The sequence below is a fragment of the Trachemys scripta genome, chromosome 1 (assembly GCF_013100865.1).
Source record: "Trachemys scripta elegans isolate TJP31775 chromosome 1, CAS_Tse_1.0, whole genome shotgun sequence".
Lineage (NCBI taxonomy): Eukaryota > Metazoa > Chordata > Testudines > Emydidae > Trachemys > Trachemys scripta.
Genome location: NC_048298.1, coordinates 15,393,442 through 15,415,314, shown reverse-complemented (window position 1 = coordinate 15,415,314; position 21,873 = coordinate 15,393,442). Strand labels below are relative to the sequence as shown.

At 45.1% G+C, this 21,873-nt stretch overlaps 1 protein-coding gene across 3 annotated transcripts in view; it reads left to right on the top strand.

Annotated features, from left to right (window-relative positions):
• The window catches only part of FRMD4A (FERM domain containing 4A), a 552,359-nt gene that overhangs the window by 133,342 nt on the left and 397,144 nt on the right, over positions 1 to 21,873 (top strand). The window contains exon 1 of one of the 3 annotated variants that reach the window (XM_034765181.1): positions 8,675 to 8,847. The exons of the other annotated variants lie outside the window; for them this stretch is intronic. Coding sequence (XP_034621072.1) covers positions 8,815 to 8,847 — 33 coding nt within the window. The 5' untranslated portion in view covers positions 8,675 to 8,814. Of the gene's footprint in view, positions 1 to 8,674; positions 8,848 to 21,873 lie in introns of those variants that run through there. 3 annotated transcript variants of the gene reach the window in all.

The window sequence follows — 21,873 nt, the reverse complement described above, 5'->3', positions numbered from 1 at the left end:
AGAGTTGGAAGGGACCTCAAGAGGTCATCTAGTCCAACCTCCTGCTCAAAGCAGGACCAATTCCCAGCTAAATCATCCCAGCCAGGGCTTTGTCAAGCCGGGCCTTAAAAACCTCCAAGGAAGGAGACTCCACCACCTCCCTAGGTAACGCATTCCAGTGTTTCACCACCCTCCTAGTGAAATAGTTTTTCCTGATATCCAACCTGGACCTCCCCCACTGCAACTTGAGACCATTGCTCCTTGTTCTGTCATCTGCCACCACTGAGAACAGCCGAGCTCCATCCTCTTTGGAACCCCCCTTCAGGTAGTTGAAGGCTGCTATCAAATCCCCCCTCATTCTTCTCTTCTGGAGACTAAACAATCCCAGTTCTCTCAGCCTCTCCTCATAAGTCATGTGCTCCAGACCCCTAATCATTTTTGTTGCCCTCCGCTGGACTCTTTCCAATTTTTCCACATCCTTCTTGTAGTGTGGGGCCCAAAACTGGACACAGTATTCCAGATGAGGCCTCACCAATGTCGAATAAAGGGGAACGATTACGTTCCTCGATCTGCTGGCAATGCCCCTACTTATACAGCCCAAAATGCCGTTAGCCTTCTTGGCAACAAGAGCACACTGTTGACTCATATCCAGCTTCTCGTCCACTGTGACCCCTAGGTCCTTTTCAGCAGAACTGCTACCTAGCCATTCGGTCCCTAGTCTGTAGCAGTGCATGGGATTCTTCCGTCCTAAGTGCAGGACTCTGCACTTGTCCTTGTTGAACCTCATCAGGTTTTTTTCTGCCCAATCCTCTAATTTGTCTAGGTCCCTCTGTATCCGATCCCTACCCTCTAGTGTATCTACCACGCCTCCTAGTTTAGTGTCATCTGCAAACTTGCTGAGAGTGCAGTCCACACCATCCTCCAGATCATTAATAAAGATATTAAACAAAACCGGCCCCAGGACCGACCCTTGGGGCACTCCACTTGAAACCGGCTGCCAACTAGACATGGAGCCATTGATCACTACCCGTTGAGCCCGACGATCTAGCCAGCTTTCTATCCACCTTACAGTCCATTCATCCAGCCCATACTTCTTTAACTTGGTGGCAAGAATAGTGTAGGAGACAGTATCAAAAGCTTTGCTAAAGTCAAGAAATAACACATCCACTGCTTTCCCCTCATCCACAGAGCCAGTTATCTCATCATAGAAGGCAATTAGGTTAGTCAGGCACGACTTCCCCTTCGTGAATCCATGCTGACTGTTCCTGATCACTTTCCTCTCCTCTAAATGTTTCATAATTGATTCCTTGAGGACCTGCTCCATAATTTTTCCAGGGACTGAGGTGAGGCTGACTGGCCTGTAGTTCCCCGGATCCTCCTTCTTCCCTTTTTTAAAGATGGGCACTACATTAGCCTTTTTCCAGTCATCTGGGACCTCCCCCGATCGCCATGAGTTTTCAAAAATAATGGCTAATGGCTCTGCAATCTCACCCGCCAACTCCTTTAGCACCCTCGGATGCAGCGCATCCGGCCCCATGGACTTGTGCACGTCCAGTTTTTCTAAATAGTCCCGAACCACTTCTTTCTCCACAGAGGGCTGGTCACCTTCTCCCCATGCTGTACTGCCCAGTGCAGCAATCTGGGAGCTGACCTTGTGCGTGAAGACAGAGGCAAAAAAATCATTGAGTACATTAGCTTTTTCCACATCCTCGGTCACTAGGTTGCCTCCCTCATTCAGTAAGGGGCCCACACTTTCCTTGATTTTCTTCTTGTTGCTAACATACCTGAAGAAACCCTTCTTGTTACTCTTAACATCTCTTGCTAACTGCAACTCCAAGTGTGATTTGGCCTTCCTGATTTCACTCCTGCACGCCTGAGCAATATTTTTATACTCCTCCCTGGTCATTTGTCCAATCTTCCACTTCTTATAAGCCTCTTTTTTGCATTTAAGATCAGCAAGGATTTCACTGTTTAGCCAAGCTGGTCGCCTGCCATATTTACTATTCTTTCTACACATTGGGATGGTTTGTTCCTGCAACCTCAATAAGGATTCTTTAAAATACAACCAGCTCTCCTGGACCCCTTTGCCCTTCATGTTATTCTCCCAGGGGATCCTGCCCATCAGTTCCCTGAGGGAGTCAAAGTCTGCTTTTCTGAAGTCCAGGGTCCATATTCTGCTGCTCTCCTTTCTTCCTTGTGTCAGGATCCTGAACTCGACCATCTCATGGTCACTGCCTCCCAGGTTCCCATCCACTTTTGCTTCCCCTACTAATTCTTCCCTGTTTGTGAGCAGCAGGTCAAGAAAAGCTTTGCCCCTAGTTGGTTCCTCCAGCACTTGCACCAGGAAATTGTCCCCTACGCTTTCCAAAAATTTCCTGGATTGCCTGTGCACCGCTGTATTGCTCTCCCAGCAGATATCAGGGTGATTAAAGTCTCCCATGAGAACCAGGGCCTGCGATCTAGCAACTTCTGCTAGTTGCCAGAAGAAAGCCTCGTCCACCTCATCCCCCTGGTCTGGTGGTCTATAGCAGACTCCAACCACGACATCACCCTTGTTGCTCACACTTCTCAACTTTATCCAGAGACTCTCAGGTTTTTCTGCAGTATCATACCGGAGCTCTGAGCAGTCATACTCCTCTCTTACATACAACGCAACTCCCCCACCTTTTCTGCCCTGCCTGTCCTTCCTGAACAGTTTATATCCATCCATGACAGTACTCCAGTCATGTGAGTTATCCCACCAAGTTTCTGTTATTCCAATCACATCATAGTTCCCTGACTGTGCCAGGACTTCCAGTTCTCCCTGCTTGTTTCCCAGGCTTCTTGCATTTGTGTATAGGCACTTAAGATAACTCAATGATCGTCCCTCTTTCTCAGCATGAGACAGGAGTCCTCCCCTCTTGCGCTCTCCTGCTTGTGCTTCCTCCCAGGATCCCATTTCCCCACTTACCTCAGGGCTTTGGTCTCCTTCCCCCGGTGAACCTAGTTTAAAGCCCTCCTCACTAGGTTAGCCAGCCTGCTGGCGAAGATGCTCTTCCCTCTCTTTGTTAGGTGGAGCCCGTCTCTGCCTAGCACTCCTTCTTCTTGGAACACCATCCCATGGTCGAAGAATCCAAAGCCTTCTCTCCGACACCACCTGCGTAGCCATTCGTTGACTTCCACGATTCGACGGTCTCTACCCCGGCCTTTTCCTTGCACAGGAAGGATGGACGAGAACACCACTTGCGCCTCAAACTCCTTTATCCTTCTTCCCAGAGCCACGTAGTCTGCAGTGATCCGCTCAAGGTCATTCTTGGCAGTATCATTGGTGCCCACGTGGAGAAGCAGGAAGGGGTAGCGATCCGAGGGCTTGATGAGTCTCGGCAGTCTCTCCGTCACATCGTGTATCCTAGCTCCTGGCAAGCAGCAGACCTCTCGGTTTTCCCGGTCAGGGCGGCAGATAGATGACTCAGTCCCCCTGAGGAGGGAGTCCCCGACCACCACCACCCTCCTCCTCCTCTTGGGAGTGGTGGTCGTGGAACCCCCATCCCTAGGACAGTGCATCTTTTGCCTTCCAATCGGTGGAGTCTCCTTCTGCTCCCTTCCCTCAGATGGGCCATCTAGTCCACTCTCCGCATTAGCACCTGTAGAGAGAACATGGAAACGATTGCTCACCTGTATCTCCATTGCTGGTGCATGGACGCTCCTCTTTCTCCTTCTGGAGGTCACATGCTGCCAAACCTCCTCACAATCCTTCTGTCCCTGCTGCGCCTGCTCTGAATCTTCAGAACATTGTGGCCGTAGAAGCATCTCCTGACGTCTGTCCAGGAAATCTTCATTTTCCCTTATGCAACGCAGAGTCGATACTTGTTTCTCCAGCCCTCGAACCTTCTCCTCCAATATGGAAACCAGCTTGCACTTTGTACAGACAAAGTCGCTTCTGTCCTGCGGAAGAAAGACAAACATGGCACAACCTGTGCAGGTTACAACAGCTGATCGCTCACCTTCCATATCACCGTCCACTTAGGAGCTTCCTCAACTGTTGCAGGAACTACTCGGAGAAACCTGCAGATGAAAGCCTCAGTGTGCTCTCCCCACGCGAACTCCCAGGCAAACTCCCGCTGTTAGCCTCTGCTGTTCGCCGCTCAGCTGGTTCGCTGCTGACTGCCCTTATATACCAGTCAGGCCCACTCAAGGCCCACCTGGAACAAAGCACTCCCAATTCACACTTTTCAAACAAGCAAGCAATCAAGCACACGGTCAAACTGACCAACTGTCCCAGCAGCAGACACTCAGATACTCACCAACACAGCCCCCCTAATGCAGCACTTAGCGTACCTCCTCTCGGACAGCTCCCAGGCAAACTCCCGCTGTTAGCCTCTGCTGTTCGACTTTGGTTTAAGCTACTTTATTTGTTGGCCTGTAGCTTAACATCAAGCCTAAGATTTTTCCAAAGTGCCTAGTGATTTTTAAGTGCCTAACTTATAGAAATCTTAAAATTAAGGTTACCAGCTCTCACTGAAGCTATTCTGGGAGATTTCTCTCTCCTCTCCCCTCCCCCCCGACGTAATGTCATTTTCTTAAAATAGCCTATTAATATCTCCTGGATTGCTAGTCACCAGGAGACCAATGCCAACTCCAGGCCAATCCTGGAGGGTTGACAACTCTACTTAAAATGTCCTGATTGTCAGAAAGTACTTTAAAGAGCCCTGAGGACAGGTGCTAAGCATCTCAACATGGGCACCCAAAATTACTTGTCACTTTAAAAAAAATCTTAGCAGTAGACTTTAACAGTCATAATATTTCTTTGTGAGTGGAATGGAACAACTGAGAAATGGGGCATTTAGATCTTAAGGATGCAATCAAATAAAGAGTTGTTTTTATTTCTTGAGTGCCATAAAATCAGTGCCATATGGGATGGGCTGTCCATGCAACACAAGGCAGAGCAGGTTAAATTAGGTCAATTAACCTGATAGGCATCACCTGGTGGAGACCCAGGGTTTCAAAGCCCAATTGATGAGGAACCCCAGCTGGCTAGGGAAAGGTTGAGCTTGTGTAAAGCAGCAAGCTGAGACCAGAAGGGAGCTCCAGAGGAAGTAGTCTACGGTCACTCCCTGGGAGAAGGGTGGGGGAGTTTGGGGTGACAGTCTGCCAAGAAGTTACAGGGAAGTAGCCTATAGCTACTCCATGAGAGGAAGGAGTTTGGATCAGTAAATCCAGGGGGACAGAACAAGGAAGTAAGGAGTCCTGGGAAATAGCCACATGGTCTGGGAGCAAGCAGACTGTAGTTCCTAGACATGGGGTCCCTGGACTGGAATCCAGAGTAGTGGGCTAGGCCAGGTGGATTTTTCACATCCCTCAGCAATGTAGTTATATCAATATAGGTCTGTAAGGCCTTAGCTTTAAGGCACCCCAGGTTGCATTTGTAGTGCTGGCAGTCTCCAAATAACAAAACCCACAACTCTGCAAATGACTTGTAAAGGAAACACATGTGACTATATGAAAGTTACAGGCTAGAATAAACACAGACCAAAACACAACACTGTTACAGACTTACTTTCTGATCAAAATCCTTCTTTATGTGTAGTAACAGAGGAGTTCAGAAAAGAATCGACTAGCCACTTGGGGGGCGGAGGGAGGGATTTATAATTTCACCGTTAAAATGAATCCTCTGCTGAGACAGGAACTCAAAGCATCATCCGTCTAACCTATCTTCAGTAGTTTTGTGGGTAATGCACAGGACTAGAACTCCCTATCCCACATATTCAAGTTAGGGAAACTGAGGCACAGAGCTTATGGGCTCGATTGTGACTTTAGGCCAAGTCCTCACCAAGACAGTAGTGCATGAGCTGCATCACCCTAGGAGTATCCCCAGTAGCATTGGACCTCAAAGACCCCTCTTTGAGTTGCAGTGCGCCCGCCCCCACTACTTCCTTGTTTGATTGGGGTGGGGGGGGGTAGTTTACTGGCCTATACCAGTAGCAAATTCTACCACCTCATGCACTAGCTTGGCTACACTGGCCAGTGAGTGCTGGGGTGGAGCCAACATTACCTATGTCCATCTGCTGTCCCCATTATTCAAAATGTATCATGAAAACATGGGAAATTTTCAGGCTTTTGGTTTTGGGTTCTGTACTCTTTCCCATTTTTCCATTGAAAAAGGAGGGCATGGGAGAAGGGGGTGGGGAGGAAAGAAAATCTGTACATTTTTCATTTTTATGTGGTGTGTTTGAATTTGTTTCGAAATATTTTTTGCATGGCCCTTTTTACAATGACAGGATGTTGGCCAGCTCTAATTAGGAGTAAGCAGGTGCACACAGCTCCCACTTACCCTTTTGCAGGCTACCTGGATGTTGGGCCTGCAGGAGTATCTGGGCTGCTCTTACTCCGTTACGTGGACTTGTATTCCAAATCACAACTTGGCCCTGAGTAACTTGATTAATATCATGCAGCAAGTCAGTAGCGAAGCCTGGAATAGATTCCAGATCCATGTCTCCCATTCTCTTGACATATTCCCAGGACTACGTTGCTTCCTTCTAATGTGGGATTTGTTTTGCTGATACTATGGGTGTAGTGCTTTGGCCTCCATTTGTTAGCATCTGCTATTTAATAAGAGTCTAACAAAATGCAGGAGAAGCTGTGAAAGAAAAAGCATCATAGCAATGAAATTCATACTCTTTTAAAGGCAAACGTTGCATTTATAGCAAACAAGCCACGAAAAGAAAAGCAAGCAGGAAAGACGCTTACAGTGTTAAATATTCATTAGTGTTCTACATGCTGCACATTCTAAAAATAAGGTATGTTTCAACATTGCTACAGTAGATGATTGGGATTTCCCCCCCTCCCCTTATAATGCCATAGCAATTCAGACTGCTGGGAAGTCACCGTAGCAACACCTTGATGCTACCTTTTGTTCAGCTGATGGTCTGACTGGTCACATGATCCCCGAGCAGCACACACAAAATGTAACACAGCAGCTGATCTTATTGTCCTATTTAGTGACATAGGCCTTGTCTTCACTTACCGGAGGGTCCGGCGGCACGCCATCGATGTTCTGGGATCGATCCCGGAAGTGCTCACAGTAGGCGCCGGTACTCCAGCTCGCCGAGAGGAGTACGCGGCATCGACTGGGGGAGACTTCCTGCCGCGTCTGGACCGCGGTAAGTTCGGACTAAGGTACTTCGAATTCAGCTACGTTATTAACGTAGCTGAATTTGCGTACCTTAGTCCGATTTGGGGACTTAGTGTGGACCAGGCCATAGTGAATATACAGGTCACCATAAGGAAACTTCGCAGGGATGTATATCAGGCATGACAAGACAGGACAGGATCACTGATTGCCACGTCTCTGAAATGTTACCGTATTGTGAATGACTCTCCTTTTGCTCATTTTATCACAGTGTACTGGTGTATAAAGACAGCTGGATCACCATACACCTCTTGATTAAACACCTCTAGCAAAGATTGGTGTACTAGAAAGGTATTCTTTGATCATTTTAATTCTATGTAAGGGTATGATGGTGATTTAGGACTTTGTCCTGCAATGTGCCATGTATTCCTGTGTAGAGTGCACTTCTAGCTTCCATTGACCTCAAAGGGGGTTGAGAGCGCTCAGCATATTTCAAGACCAAGCTGTCCTTAAAGATCAGACAGAGCCACAGAGTTTGGACCCAGATCTAAACTTTCCCAGCCTTTGTGTGTGTTTGGAGTTTAAGGATTCGGTTCATCTATTGTTGGGGGTCAACTACAAAGCTTGGACCAGTATCTGGATTCACATCCTTTTCCTAAAGAGGACACGATCCCATGGAGTGAGGACAGGGAAACGCCCACTGCAGTTGGCTTGCTGCTCTCCAACCTTAGGCTAGGTCTACACTACCCGCCTGAATCGGCGGGTAGAAATCGATCTCTCGGGGATCGAATTATCGCGTCTCGTCGGGGCGCGATAATCGATCCCCGAATCGATGCTCTTACTCCACCAGCAGAGGTGGGAGTAAGCACCGTTGACGGGGAGCCGCGGAGGTCGATTTTGCCGCCGTCCTCACAGCGGGGTAAGTCAGCTCCGATAGGTCGAATTCAGCTACGCTATTCACGTAGCTGAATTTGCGTATCTTAAATCGACCCCCGTAGTGAAGACCTGCCCTCAGAGCACTGGGTTCCTTTCATCCCATCCGCTTTTCGTCTTTCATTTACAACTGAGAGCAGCAGCCTTGAGTGAAACAGACAGGGGGTGGGTGTATTCACCATCCTCCTTGACAGCACAAGCCCTCCGGAGCTGATACTCAGCTGTTCGAGAACTGCCTGCGGTGGTGAATAGGTATCTGAGACAAGCATGTTGCTTAACGTTCTGGATCCGGAATAGGATGTTTAAATAATAATAACCCAAGAAAATCTACTGCCCAGCCACACCTGCAATTGTGACTTTTTGTCAGTCTTTTTACCGACTCCAGAGAGTGGTGACTTGTCAGCCACACAAAAGGCGGCTAGAAAATGCAGCCTATTAATAACATAGGCAATGCAGAGTCCCGGACCCTCCACACTTGTCCCGTGTGAGCTGATCCCTGCGCTTGGGCTAAGATCACTTGTCCTGTGCTGATCGCATTACGTAAGACAGGGAGCGTTTGTCAGCGACTCTGGTACAAATCTAGCTACAGGCAGCTTAGGCGGAGAGGGGGGTGGCGAGAGGAACCGCGCGCCACAGTGCTGCTGGTTTTAAGTTCGCCGGGTTGGCTCGGTGGCTCATCTGCTGGGAGGGACGCGTCCCTGGTGGGTCTTTAGGTGACGCTGACACCGGCCATGGGGGAATGACTGAGGCAGGGACTAAACTGGAGGACGGATTGGCATGAGGATCCAGCCACAATGGAAGGGCTCCTGTCTCCGATGAGAACCAAGGTAGGCGGGGGGAGCATTGTTAATGCCTTGGGTAGCTGCTGTCTCCCGGGGAGGCGCGGGGCCGTCTGGGCAACCGGGAGACTCCTCTCCGCTTTTGTCTCCCGGCTCTTGCACAACTGCACTTGGGAAGGCGACTCTATGGAGACGCGAGCGGAGCCGCTTCAAAGGGGGATCACCCCTCCCCCATCACTCTTTCTTGCCAGAGAGGACCTTTGTCCATGAGTTTGCTTTTTGGAGGAGACAGACCGCTCTTTATTGGAGTGACCCATCGGAGAGGGGTGTGTGTATATATATATGACACCCAGGGCGCTATGCCATTGAATGACAACCCGCGGGGCTGCTGTCGGGTGCCGGAGTCACACTTTCCAGGCGAGGAAAAGCGCCCAGCTGGGCAGAGACCGGCGCGTGCTCTTTGCGCGCGTGCCGACCTGTGGGTGCGAAACAGAGCGGAGCGTTTTCCTGAACGCGCTGAAAGGGAAAGTAAAAGTGTTGCACGTTCCAGGCTGGGGTTGACTGGTCCCCCCCGGCTGCTCCGCTCTCCCACTCTCCTTAGCGGGGCAGCCTTCGCCTCTTTCCATTCGGGAACTTTGTGCTCCCAAGTAAAAACAGTCAGACGGGGAAAGTCCGGTGCTGGGGTTGGTTCTGCAAAATCTGGTGTGCCAGAAAGGTGTTCTCTGATCCCTTTAATCCCACAACAGGGTATGAGGCGTAGCTATTGACAAAGCCTTGGCTGGGATGATTTAGTTGGTGTTGCTTCTGCTTTGAGCAGGGGATTGGGCTAGATGACCTCCTGAGGTCTCTTCCAGCCCTATGATTCTATGAGGGTGATTGAGGACTTCATCCTGCCCATGTGCTAAGTATTCCTGTGTAGAGAGCGCTTCTAGCTTCCACTGACATCAAAGGAGATTGAGGGCTCTCGGCATATTTCAAGAGGGGGGAGGGGATCCCGATCCTACATTACCCAGTCGCCACCGACACATACTGGAGCAGGTGAAGCGCCGTTGGGCGACCCAGCTCCAGTCGGTTGTAGCTTAGCATTGAGAGAACTGGTACAGCATGAGAGTTCTCAGCAGCTGCAAGACCGCCAGTGTGAGACTGTCTTAAATGCGAACCATTTAAGGGGGTGTATATGTCTAGAGAGAGAGAACTATTAGATTGGATGTTTTACAGTTCTGCTACCTGGAGATCTGCATTGATACTCTGTCCTTCATTATTGAGTATTTTTAACCCTCTGTTTCCAAGCTTTTACTGTTAAAAACACTATATTGCCAACAAAGGGCTACAACTTAACCCTGTATCCAAGTGATAATTTGTATCACTATCTCGCTCCTTTTTTGCTTTACATGGTAACTTGGGAATGAGGAAATAAATGGGGGCATCCCAATTGCTTGTTCCCGTTATAGTGTATCCCCTCTGCTGGGCATTATCAAACAATGTTGCTGATGGCATTTTATAAAACGAAACATTCACATGGTAATTTAGGGTCATGCATCTGGACCTACTATGATTAAAGGTGAATATGCACATCACACTTAATTCTTTTAATGTGCTTTTTTAAATAAGATTTTTTTTCAACAAGATATAAAAGACTGACAACCAGTTCTCATCTTCCTTTGCACAGAGGGAAAGTCTATAATGTTTGGGGTGATGTTTCCATTGTGTATTCCTGTATCCACCCTTTTGAAATTCTCGCCTTAGGCAAGCTAGCATGGTATTGGTGCGTTATCAGGCTAACGTTGGAATTACAGTTGGATGTGAGTAATATCAGCACCTGCAGTATCCTTTATATTAAATGCACACACAGCTATAAAAATGATCGAGTAAAAGAGGTGGAAATTTAATGTCAGTGGGTTGGCCCCCCTGGCCATATATTCTGCTTGTCAATCTAACTTGCATCGTAAGTGCAGCTGGAATTTAATAGTAATACTGTTAATAAGACTTCATGGTGACAATTATGTCTTCAAGGTTATTTATTGCTCCTTCAGAGGAATCTAGGGAATTTAGACCCAGACCTCTAGATCCTGTTTTGTTCTGATAGAATACTAAGGATCAGACTCTGATCTCCATTATCTTGGTGTAAATCCAGAGTAACCCCTTAAAAGACAGATCACCATTTTGTTTATATTGGTGCCGGAGTAACTCCACTGAAGGTATAAGGCCAGATTCTGAACTTGATTAAATTGGAGTAAATTTGGAGTAATTCCATGGACGCTGATGCAGTTACTCCAGAGTTACGCCATATAACACAGGTCAGCGTCTGTATTTAGGTTTGTGTGCAAAAGCAATGTGAAAATTCCTTCAAGATACATTTTTAATTCACTTATGTTCTCTCCAAAGTCCTTGCCTAATGGAGAATTGAATATAAATTCAATAACCTCACAAAATAAAATCTTACTGTAAATGCAGATAGCTAGAATTTTTCCATTGCATTATGATGAGGTGCAAATAAACAAATGTTTGCTTTTAAAATGTAACTTTTCATTTCCTGAAGTCACGTGCGGATCTATTTCAAATGCTCAGATCTAGAGAGCATTTTAAAACAAACGCACACAGAATACTCATTTGTCTACATGGATAATTAAAAGCAATGGGCCTGCTTCTTACATACACCAAGTCCATTTTACAGTACTCTGGCAGGGTGAAGGGGCCAAAAAGTGATGTAAACTGCATTCACAGCTTACTCTTTTTTTAATGGTGTAAAGAAAAGGGGCCTTACTGTGAATGAGGTTGTTAGTTTTAAGATTAGAAACACTATTTGCTATGCTCCTACGTGAGACTTCAGTCTGTTATTTTGCGTGGAAGTTGTATCTGAATTTCAGATTCCATAAAATGTTGATCCATTTGGTCACTGAAGCATGCTAGGTTTCTGTATTGCATGGTTACTTAATAACTTAGCAACACTAGAAAATGTTTGGGGTAAATTGGACATCAAACGGTAATTGCAGTACACCATGTAATAGACTTCACCAGACTAAATCATGGGTGTTTAATGCATTTATACCTTAAAATTTGCCTAAATGGCACATTCATATGTGTAAGGTTAAGGCAAAGTAGAGAAGTGTGGTGGTAAGATAAAATTAAGGCAGCTAAGTGCAATGCACCTGTGAACCTTGACTGCATTTTTGTGTTGATGGGTACATTTCACTTGGCTTAAAATAAGGGAGTGATGCACTACCACTCTGGGATAATCAGACTTAATTATGACATTAAATATTACCAGCACATATTATCAATTGGATTCTTTGTTCTGCCTAGCATGGTTACTATTAATAGAAATATTAAATGAACACATGATGGTGATGCAGCATATCATCTTAAAGGTGGAAGTTGATGGAATACAGCTGGTCTTTAAAAGAAGGAAGAAATGTATAAATATAACTAGACACTCCCTTTTGATTTGTTTTATAATCCTCAAGCACTCACAGTTCTCCTTAATCCTCAATGCACTGCCTTCAGTGAATTATGTTGGCATAAGAATTTCAGTAATTTCAATTTCTCGGCAGCTAACACATGCCAATGTATGCTACTGAATTTGCAATGAGCACCTGGCTTGAACCATGCAAAATTGGCTAACTGTATTCTTTTTTCTCCTGGGGAAGCATGAGTTTGCAAGGGGGCGAGGGGAAATCATCAAAGCAATATGTTTTCTTTGGACTGACAGAACTTTTGAGTGAACTTTTCATCTGTTCACAAATATACACAGAGGGTAAATGGAGATTAATTACCATTGAATTTACTAAGCCTTGCATCTAGAGATAATGAATTTTTAGTGTTTTGTATACAGAGAATTCAGCTAGGGAACTCAATAAATACTGTGTGCAATATTTAGATAGAGCTTTTAAAACACTAATGGGGCTGTTCTCTATTATTAAATCTTATTAACTTTATCTGTTTATTATAGGTTCTTGGGATTAGCAAATTCCTGTGTTACTGTTTTTTGTTGAACCTTTCTTGTGGCTGCATTAAAGACTCTTTATTTTTCAACCACTAGATCACTCTTCTGAGTGGTTGAATTACCCCTTGTATATTATAGATAAGTTCACTACTTACGAAGCAATGTTGATAAGCCCTGGAAGATACTGCATCCATGTTCTGCCTTACTTTGACAGCCATTGGATGATGGAGACACTGGGCCATTGAGATTGATGGAGGGGAATGGGAGGGGGACTTACCCTAAACAAGAGTCCTGGAGTAGAAAATGCCCAACTAGCTCTACTCAGTAGTTAGAGATCTTGGGTGTCTGATTACTTTATTATTATTATTATTATTGTCTCCTCTAGATGTGAACTGAAAAGTGAAGTTTTCAGAAACAACAGAGAAGCTGTGGTGCGCTTTTTTTTTTTTTTTGTCCTAACAATTTTCTATTCAGCTTCAATCCATCAAATCACTTGAGCGTGTTCTTAACTTTAACCTCAGTGGGACTGCTCATGTGTTTAAAGTTAAGCATGTGCATAAGTGCCCTGGTGTATCAGAATAAAAATGCTTGGCCCCTATCTTTAAGAATTACATGAATGTTATGATACAATATATGGGAATCCTTCATGTAACTTCTACATGACTTATTAACATTGACAGGACACCGTGTGGGCCCAGTTTTCAGAAAGAACATGCACATCACTCCACTGGAAACTCAAATCACATAATAAAGGGGCAACTATACATCTACACTTGGGTGTCCTATTTCGATATCTACCTATGAAAATTGGGCACTGCTAGTGTACAGAGGGTGGAAATTTCTCAGTCACCTAAGGGTGAATATCTAGCTTCCATTAAATTCTAATGGGCATTGAGCATCCAAAGCGCTAAACTCCTCCCCCTGCCACCAGGTATGTTATCTATGTATAAGATACAGTAGGTGACCTGCAAAGTGTCAGTAGTGTCTGAGGGTAGTACAGTATTCTGTGTAGCAACTTAGCAGGATGGCTTTGCTCTCACTCTGGAGTTAATGATGCTGTGTGTGAGATGTGCTGAGGTTGTAGATAGTAAAGTATAATTCAAAAAAATAATGAAGAGCTAGGTCTGTCTTTATTAATCATAGTGTTATACATGCAGGTGTTGCATGGGTGTTACCAAGAGCAGAATTTAGCTTCATATTTGATTAGCTCTTTCCTATAGAAAAGTTGGGGTATGTAAAGTATGGGTAGAATATAAAAAGTGGGAGTGGTGTCTATTTCATAACATTTCTTCAGTCAATATAGTATTATCTGATTGGTTTTGCTTCACATTTTAAAAAATATATGGAAAAAATCAAATTACATTTTTTTTCTTCCCCAGTCCTGCTTTGTATCAGTGCAGCATATAGTATTCTATCTGAATGTTTGAACTGCTATTGCACTTGGGCACAATGTCAGCAAGAGTGCATTGTTTAGAATATATGGTAAATCGTTGCATATCTTGGGTGGGAACTGGGCTGCTGTACTGCTGGTAGAGACGGTTGTTTATATTTCAAAAGATCCCAGTTGTTGTGTGGGGCTGGACAAACCAACCCCTTTCTCAAAGAGCTTTCTAGCTTAAAAAATGGGGTGAAATCTTGGCCCCCAGAATTTTGCCATTGGTTTCTACGGGAACAGATTTCCCCACAGAATCTGATACCATACTTGCTTTGACTAGCACCTTACTCCACTCTGAAACCTGAAATTACTCCACTAATAGTCCCATTGAAGTCACTAGGACTGGATTAAGGTACTATGAAGCTAAAGCGAGAATAACAGACTCTAGCCCTAAATAAGAACAAGATGTAATAAGAGGGTATGGAACATGAAAGAGGAAGAGTGACAAGGGTAGGACACATGGTTGCATATCCAATTAACTTACTGTACAATTGATCCAAGGGGGTTGGATCTGTATTCACCAGGAGTTGGTGAAAGGAAGGAGGGGGAATGGTTAATTTCTCCTTGTTTTAGATCCAAGGGGGTTGGATCTGTATTCACCAGGAGTTGGTGGGAGAGGCTTCAAGGCTTCTCAATAAGTGGTGAAGGATCTCGCTGAACGGCTACCTTCCCTAGTCATTTCAGTAAGCAGTTTACCATGGGTATCTGTTGGCTAGCATGTTTGCCTGTCTGCGAATAAAGAATTAAAATTCTTCCCACTGTGAGACATGAATCATGAGGTTACATAGGTATTAGTTGTGAATCGTCTTAAAGTCAGTACTGCTGTAAAACAGAAAGTTAAGAGGAAGATTTATGCTGCAAAAATAATGGTCCATTTATGATGATAGTAAAGCACTGATCTATGGAGGAAAACTGACTGCACAGCTCTCTGGGCTGTAAGGTCATGCTGAAGGAAATTCTTGGTGGGTCACAGTGCTGTGTGCTTAAGCTAGTAGTTTATGAATAATTGGCATGCAATAAAGTACTTGCATAATGCAGGTTTCACATACAGTGGGCCCAATCCTTTGCTAGTGCAAATCAGATTTCAAGGGTACTCAGCTGATTGATGCTATCGGAGAATGTGCCTCATAATAGTTTCACTGGCTTTTTGAGTGTGCGCACACAGACAAACATTGGTCAAGGAAGGTCTAGGTCTACTTAATCCCGCTTCAGCATGCGGGGGAGAGGGGGACTAGATGACCTCTTGAGGTGTCTAGCAAACCAACACTTTTATGATTTGTGTGTTCTATAGGCTTTCATCCCAAAGCATATCTGGGTATATGATTAAATTTGAACGTCCATTGTATTTATCACAATCTCTAAGCATGTTACAATTTTAAGCCCTACATTTTAACAAACTGCAATAAAAATATCTTCTTAAAAAACAAACTTCCAAAAGTCTTGCCAGACCCAGCATAATCCCCTTCATAGCCCAGGCATAAGCACGTAATCCAGCTGCCATAAAAGACTACTTCACTTCATAGCTTCCAGCATAATCACCCCCTATTTCTACTGAATCTCCTTCCCCTCAGTCTTCCTGCCCAGAAAAAGCACGAGAAAACAGATTGCTTTTGCAGCAGGTCATAAGCTAGCAAATCCCAACTCCAATGAACCAAGGCAAGAAGCCAGATCTTTAGCCATGGTCTTCTCTCTGAGAGTATCCAGATCTCAGCCCCTCTTCTATACCAGGGGCTGTTAGCTCAAGTGCTTGGGAGGATTGCATCTGCCACAGCATTGCACAAAGGTAGAGGCAGTCTCTCAGGTAGATCTTCCCTAATTACATGCTCAATCAATCCTGGTGATTTAAAGGAGTGAGATAATTAAAGGGAAATCATTAGTGATTCATCTAAGGCTGGATCTCTGAATTGCTGGGTTTGGAGTAAGATTGTGGAGGTGAGTTTTAAAAAAAGCAGACTTCATTAAGAAGAGATTAAGTCATGTTGGATAATGGGAATCCTGTATAATGCCATAGAAATTCCCTACCAGTGGGACTAATCAGGTGAGTAAGGGCTCTGTGATCTGATCCACTGGGAGTATTTGAGGTGTAAGGTTATTCATTTTGTGCGCGTGTGTGTGTGTGTGGCAGTCTTGCCTGTAATATTTTGTGGTCCTTGGAAATGGATGGGGTGAGGTGGCAAGGTAAAAAGCACTAGAAGTTCACTGAATTTTATCTATCGCCTTATTACATTGCCCTGTGATGGAACTATACAAACTCCACGCAGGCTGAAAAGGTTAATGAATTGTGCTCACTGCAATCAGCTCTGCCTGCTACACCTGTGGGTGTCAGGCCTGTAGGAAGGGGGCTGAAAAGGAGAGAGCTGGTGCAGTTGTAGCTGGCCAGGAAGGAAAACAGATCAGCTGCTGTCACTTGAGAAGCGAAGCGAAGCCTGGCTAGAGCCAGGAACCAAGAAGGATTATAGCCAGTCATAGCCTCCCTGAGGGAAGGGCAGCCTTGATGCCAGACTGTTTGGGTTTATCAGGGACTTGCCCACTGGTTGTTTTAGCCTGCCAGGAAAAGGGTACCCCCCCCCTGTGGGGAAGGCTGGGCTCTGAGAGCTGAGGGCAGACGGATGAATAACTTCATAGGGGCTGAGAACTAAGCCCCCTGGGATAAGAAACTCCTTTATTTCATGTTTGTTTTGGGGGTGGCAACTTTGGACTTCATTTTGCTGGGAGGGGGTGGTTGAACTTTTGTAGTGACCTTCCAGAGGGCCAAGTCTTAAGCTACCAGACTGATCTGGAAACCATACTTGAGAAACTAAGGCAGAGTAGTTTTGGCAGGGCTCTGTGCTGCAAGGAGGTGCATGGGGCAGAGATAGACGCTAGCACTGTAGTAATAGTATTAATCCTCACGTGACCGCTGTCAGGTACGAAAGTGCTATATTATCCCCATGTTACAGATGGGGAACTAAAGTATATGGTTAAGTTTGTGACTGAGCCAGGAATTAAACCCAGGTCTCAAGTCCTAGTTCCATGTTCTATCCACTAGACCATACTTTCTACACATGGACTGCAACTATAAGTATAAAATTAATAAATTGGGGGTGACCCTCCTTTATGAATGTACAGGTGATTTAAGCACAACGCTCTTTCCACTGATGTTTTTCCTTCTCAGTGGTTGACATTTGTACATCTATCTGGGAGGAAAGTCTTGGACTATGCTTTGAAACAGTTGTACTGTGAGAAACCAAAGAGTTGCACACAATTGATTATCTCTTAGGCCCAACCTTGCTCCCACAGAAGTCAGTGGGAGTTTTGCTATTAACCTCAGTGGCATCAGGATCAGCGCTTTAATTAGGACATCTCATCAATACAAGAATATCTGTTAGTACAATTTTGTCCCCTCATGCCTGGTAGGGGAAATGGACTCAAATGGGAAATCAACCTGGTGTTTAGGGGAGCGATTAGGAGTTCCAGAGGAGGCATGAGCTCCCCAGGAGATGTGACAAAGGGATATTTCTCTCCAATGCCCTAATCTCACTCCTGTTCCTGCCAGCTCTGTCCACTTTTTGTGTCTTCTCCAGCCAGCTCCAGGCCCCTTAGTGAGTAGGAGTTGGTGGTGGATTGTGGTGATTAGAAAACAGGATGTGTTCCTCTTGGAAGACTTCAGCTACATGCTAAAATTGAAAATTTTCAACCCAAAACTGGAAGTTAGTATGAGATTGTAATGTAATGAAAGACTGCATCATAAGGTGTATGCACAAGGGCACCGAATTAAGATTGCACGTGAATGGCCAATATGAATAACCATGAATAATCATTGGGCCAGGACAAGAGAGAGAACCACCAGGCCATAGAGACAAAGGGCACATACCTCAGATGTAGAAGTCACAAGTTCAAGTTCCTAATCCACTGGCTATTTAGTTATAAGAAGTGGAACAGCTTCAACAGGAGAGGTTGAATGATAGCCCAGGAGGTAGGGCACTCTTCTGCAATGTGGGAGACCCAGCTCTAAACACCTTCTCCATGTTGGAGAAAGGCAGGAAGTGAACCCCTGCTCTTGCCTGTCAAGAGTACCTTAATCTCTGGGCTACAGGCAAGCTACTCCTCTTCCTGCATTTCACGAATCTTGTCCTCCTTTGCTTTTGCCAAAAATGCCCCAAAACAAATGTCAAGTTACAAAACGTTTCAAAAAGTTTTTTCAACTTTTTGACATGCTGGAAATTTTGAAATTCATTCATTCATTTTCTGTTTGACCTGAAATCAAACTTTTTTTTATTTTATTTGGAACTGCCGGTAAACCAAAATAGCCATAATTTGCCCAGCTGTATTTTGTGAGTACCTCCTACCTGACAGTGATGTGTGAGCAGATGTTAGTTTTATCCAAGGAAAAAAATGTCCTAGTTCTTCCAAAGTATAAGTAAATATGTGGTGGTTTTATGAAACGATTTCTTGCTTTTGTTTTTTCCCTATGGCTGACGTGCTTATGGTGGAGTTTGCATACGTGGCCTTCCATATTCAGAATGGCTCTGCCATGCTTGAAGTAACTTCTTTGTAAACTACAGTATTCCTTACAAAAGCCTATATCTGACTAGTTTGATTACAGTAACTTGGTGGGACAGTAGATAAAGCTTTCTAAAACAGGCACAACTTTCTATTGTATTAGTTTTTTAAAAAGACAGTTTAATCTTTGTACAATAGTGGTTATTCTGTCTTTCTTGAATCACACGCATTTTCTAGTGGTATTCACTACCTTGAGCGCTAGTTTTCTAAGTAGCATGCACAATTTTGCTACCAAGGTAAAATGTCAGGGAGATTAAGCAGAAAATGTGACCTTTAATCACTGTTCTGTAATCTATGATGAGCTCTTTTGGCGTTCTAAATATATTTATTTTGCTTAGTCCACAGCTTTATCCCAGAGGAATAGGTTGGGGTTTTTTTTAAAGGCATTCTTGATTGGATAGTAACTCTGTTCTGGTGCTTCAGAAACCACCAGCAGAAGCACCACCAATTAACTAAGAATTATTCAAGGTACGGCGGTGTTTCTCCTGGATACAAAGGCTACAGGGAAGGAGGAAGTGGAGGTAAAAACAAAAGAACGTTTGAGATTACACCACATGGGCAGATACTCTGCTGGTTTAACTCCATTAAAGTTAGTGGAGTTATGCTAGCAGAGAAGTTGGCCAGAGACTGGCTGAATCCGAAGAAGGATATAATTGATTCTGTTGATCGTTTTGTGGCCTTAAAACACTGTGGTGGAAGCACAGAAAAGTAGGTAAAATCATAGAATCATAAATGGCCCTTCCTTGTCTCTACCTGATGATCAGGTTGCACAAAAAAGCAAATACACATGCATTTGTTTAAGGCAGACTGTGCTTACATTCTTAAAATGTGTTTGGCAAGCAATGCATAGCTCTAGCCCATATCAATAACTTTGTACACTTAGTACATACATCACACAAGAATATTAATGATCACGGAGTTATTAGGTTGCCAGTGATGCATTTAGGGTGACTAGACACAAAGTGTGAAAAATCGGGACGGGGGTGGGGGGTAATGGGAGCCTATATAAGAAAAAGACCTAAAAATCGGGACTGTCCCTATAAAATCGGGACGTCTGGTCACCCTAGATGCATTACGTGCCTCATGTAGGGTATATACCACAACAGAAGTGTTTCAGGTGTAGTGAGTACAACAGGCTCCTGAGTTCCTGACACAGTAGTGAACACCCCAAAGTGCCATGTCCTGAGGGGGCGGGTAGGGGTGTCGGAGTAAAGATTATACATTTAAAAACTAAAAATCTTAGACATGTTCGGGAAAAGACTGAGTTACCTGTTAAACCTCCCCAGAAGCAAATCTTAACTCTGGTCATTTACATACGTTTGATGGAATTTGTCTGTTCTCCTGCTCCATAAAAGATAAGTTCAGTAGTTTATCCTCCGGCCCTAGAAATGTCTGGCATGTGTGCTTCTTCCCAGAGACCTGCAATACTATTAAAGAGACACATGCAGCCAGGGCTGGCTCTAGGCACCAGCAAAGCAAGCAGTTGCTTGGGGTGGCAAATTTGCAGGGGCGCAAGAATCCAGCATGGGAGCTGAGAACCAACGGGGCCCTGGGAGCTGTAGTTCCTTGGTTAGCTCCCTGCCAATAGAGCCAGCCCTGGAGCAGGGAAAGAACTACATTTCCCAGCATTCCCTTGGCCGCAATTAACAGGAAAGGGAGGGGGAAGGAGTGTGGAACTGAAACCTCATGCTGCAGCTTGCTGTGAATAGTAGGGACAGAGCCAGCTCTAGGTTTTTTGCTGCTCCCCCCGCACCCCGGTGTTGCCCCAGCCCTGGATTCTCCCCCGCCCACACCCTCTGCTGCCCCAGCCCTGGGCTCTTCTCCCCCCCACATCTCCTGCCGCCCCAGCTCTGGCCCCACCTGCACCTCCTGCCGCCCCAGCCGTGGGCTCTCCCCCAAAGAAAGAATGGGGTGGACTAAATGGACAGTGCACCTCTCTATCTGAAGCCTAGCAAGGGAGGTACGCGGATCCCATTCGAATTTAAAATGAAAAGTAAGGGAGGGGAGGCTCTACTAGGACCTGGGCAGCTTTAGATACAGTACCAGGCACGTAGGAGGATTTACACTTCTGAGCCATGGAAGCAGAAATTGACTTTTCTTTTCCAGATTTAGCTAATATTCAGAAAGGGAATCTAGCACCTGCCTTCCAGATTTGAACACCTCAAAATTCAGGAGTGCTCAAGCTCAGTTTGGGCAGCTGTTACTTCATTTCTCCCAAATCAAATATACTGATCCACTGTAACTTGCTGTAGGAAAAAGTAGAATAAATTGAGCAAGAAATGCTTCCCAGAAGTTATTAGGACTGGAATTGCTATTTTCAACAGCCATTGCCTTTTTTTTTTTTTTTTTTAGTTTTAGTTTTATTTGTTTAAAAGGAAGACCGTGATATTGCATTGGCAAATTCCCCATTGAAACAAAGAATGGAACAAAAGAATAATAAAGGCACCTCAACTTTTCTTCATTTATGTAGGACAGTCTTATAATATGCATCCAGATATCTTTCAATCACACAAGCTGAAAATTGTTCCACTTTACTGCCGTTCTGTAACCATATGGGAACCAATCCTGTCTGTGCACATCCAAAATTCCTGCTGAATGACCCGCTCTGGGAGCGAGTTACCAGTGACCCAGGGCTGGGGCTGCAGGAGGGTGCAGTTTGCAGTTGGGGGGGTGGAGGGGGAGAGAGAGAGCCCTGGGTGGGGGGGGGGGGCAGCCAAAAAGTGTTTTGCTTGGGGCAGCAAAAAACCTACAGCCGGCCCTGCTTGCAGCTGGAAGGCAGAAAGTAGAGTAGGTGTAGTGCTACTGGGAGGGGGAGGGAAGCATTATTCTACAAATATCATACCTCTCACATCTTGCTACTCACCTGAGGGTTCTCTGCCACCCTCACTTCGCCTTCACGTAGGCTGGATTTTTGCCTAATTTGAACAAGATTGTAACTAGTTGTAGGCCTTTCATTTGATTCCGCATTCAACCTGTTACGATGATGGCAACTCTCCTAATGTAATCACTGGTACTGATGCCCCTACAGCGATCACTCTCTCACTTTGGGACAAACCCCTCCACTGCTCTAAATGGACGTAGTTCCATTAGTCAATGGAATTACCCTGTTTTTTACACCAGCTGAGGGTCTGGTCCATAGGGGCATATTTTCACC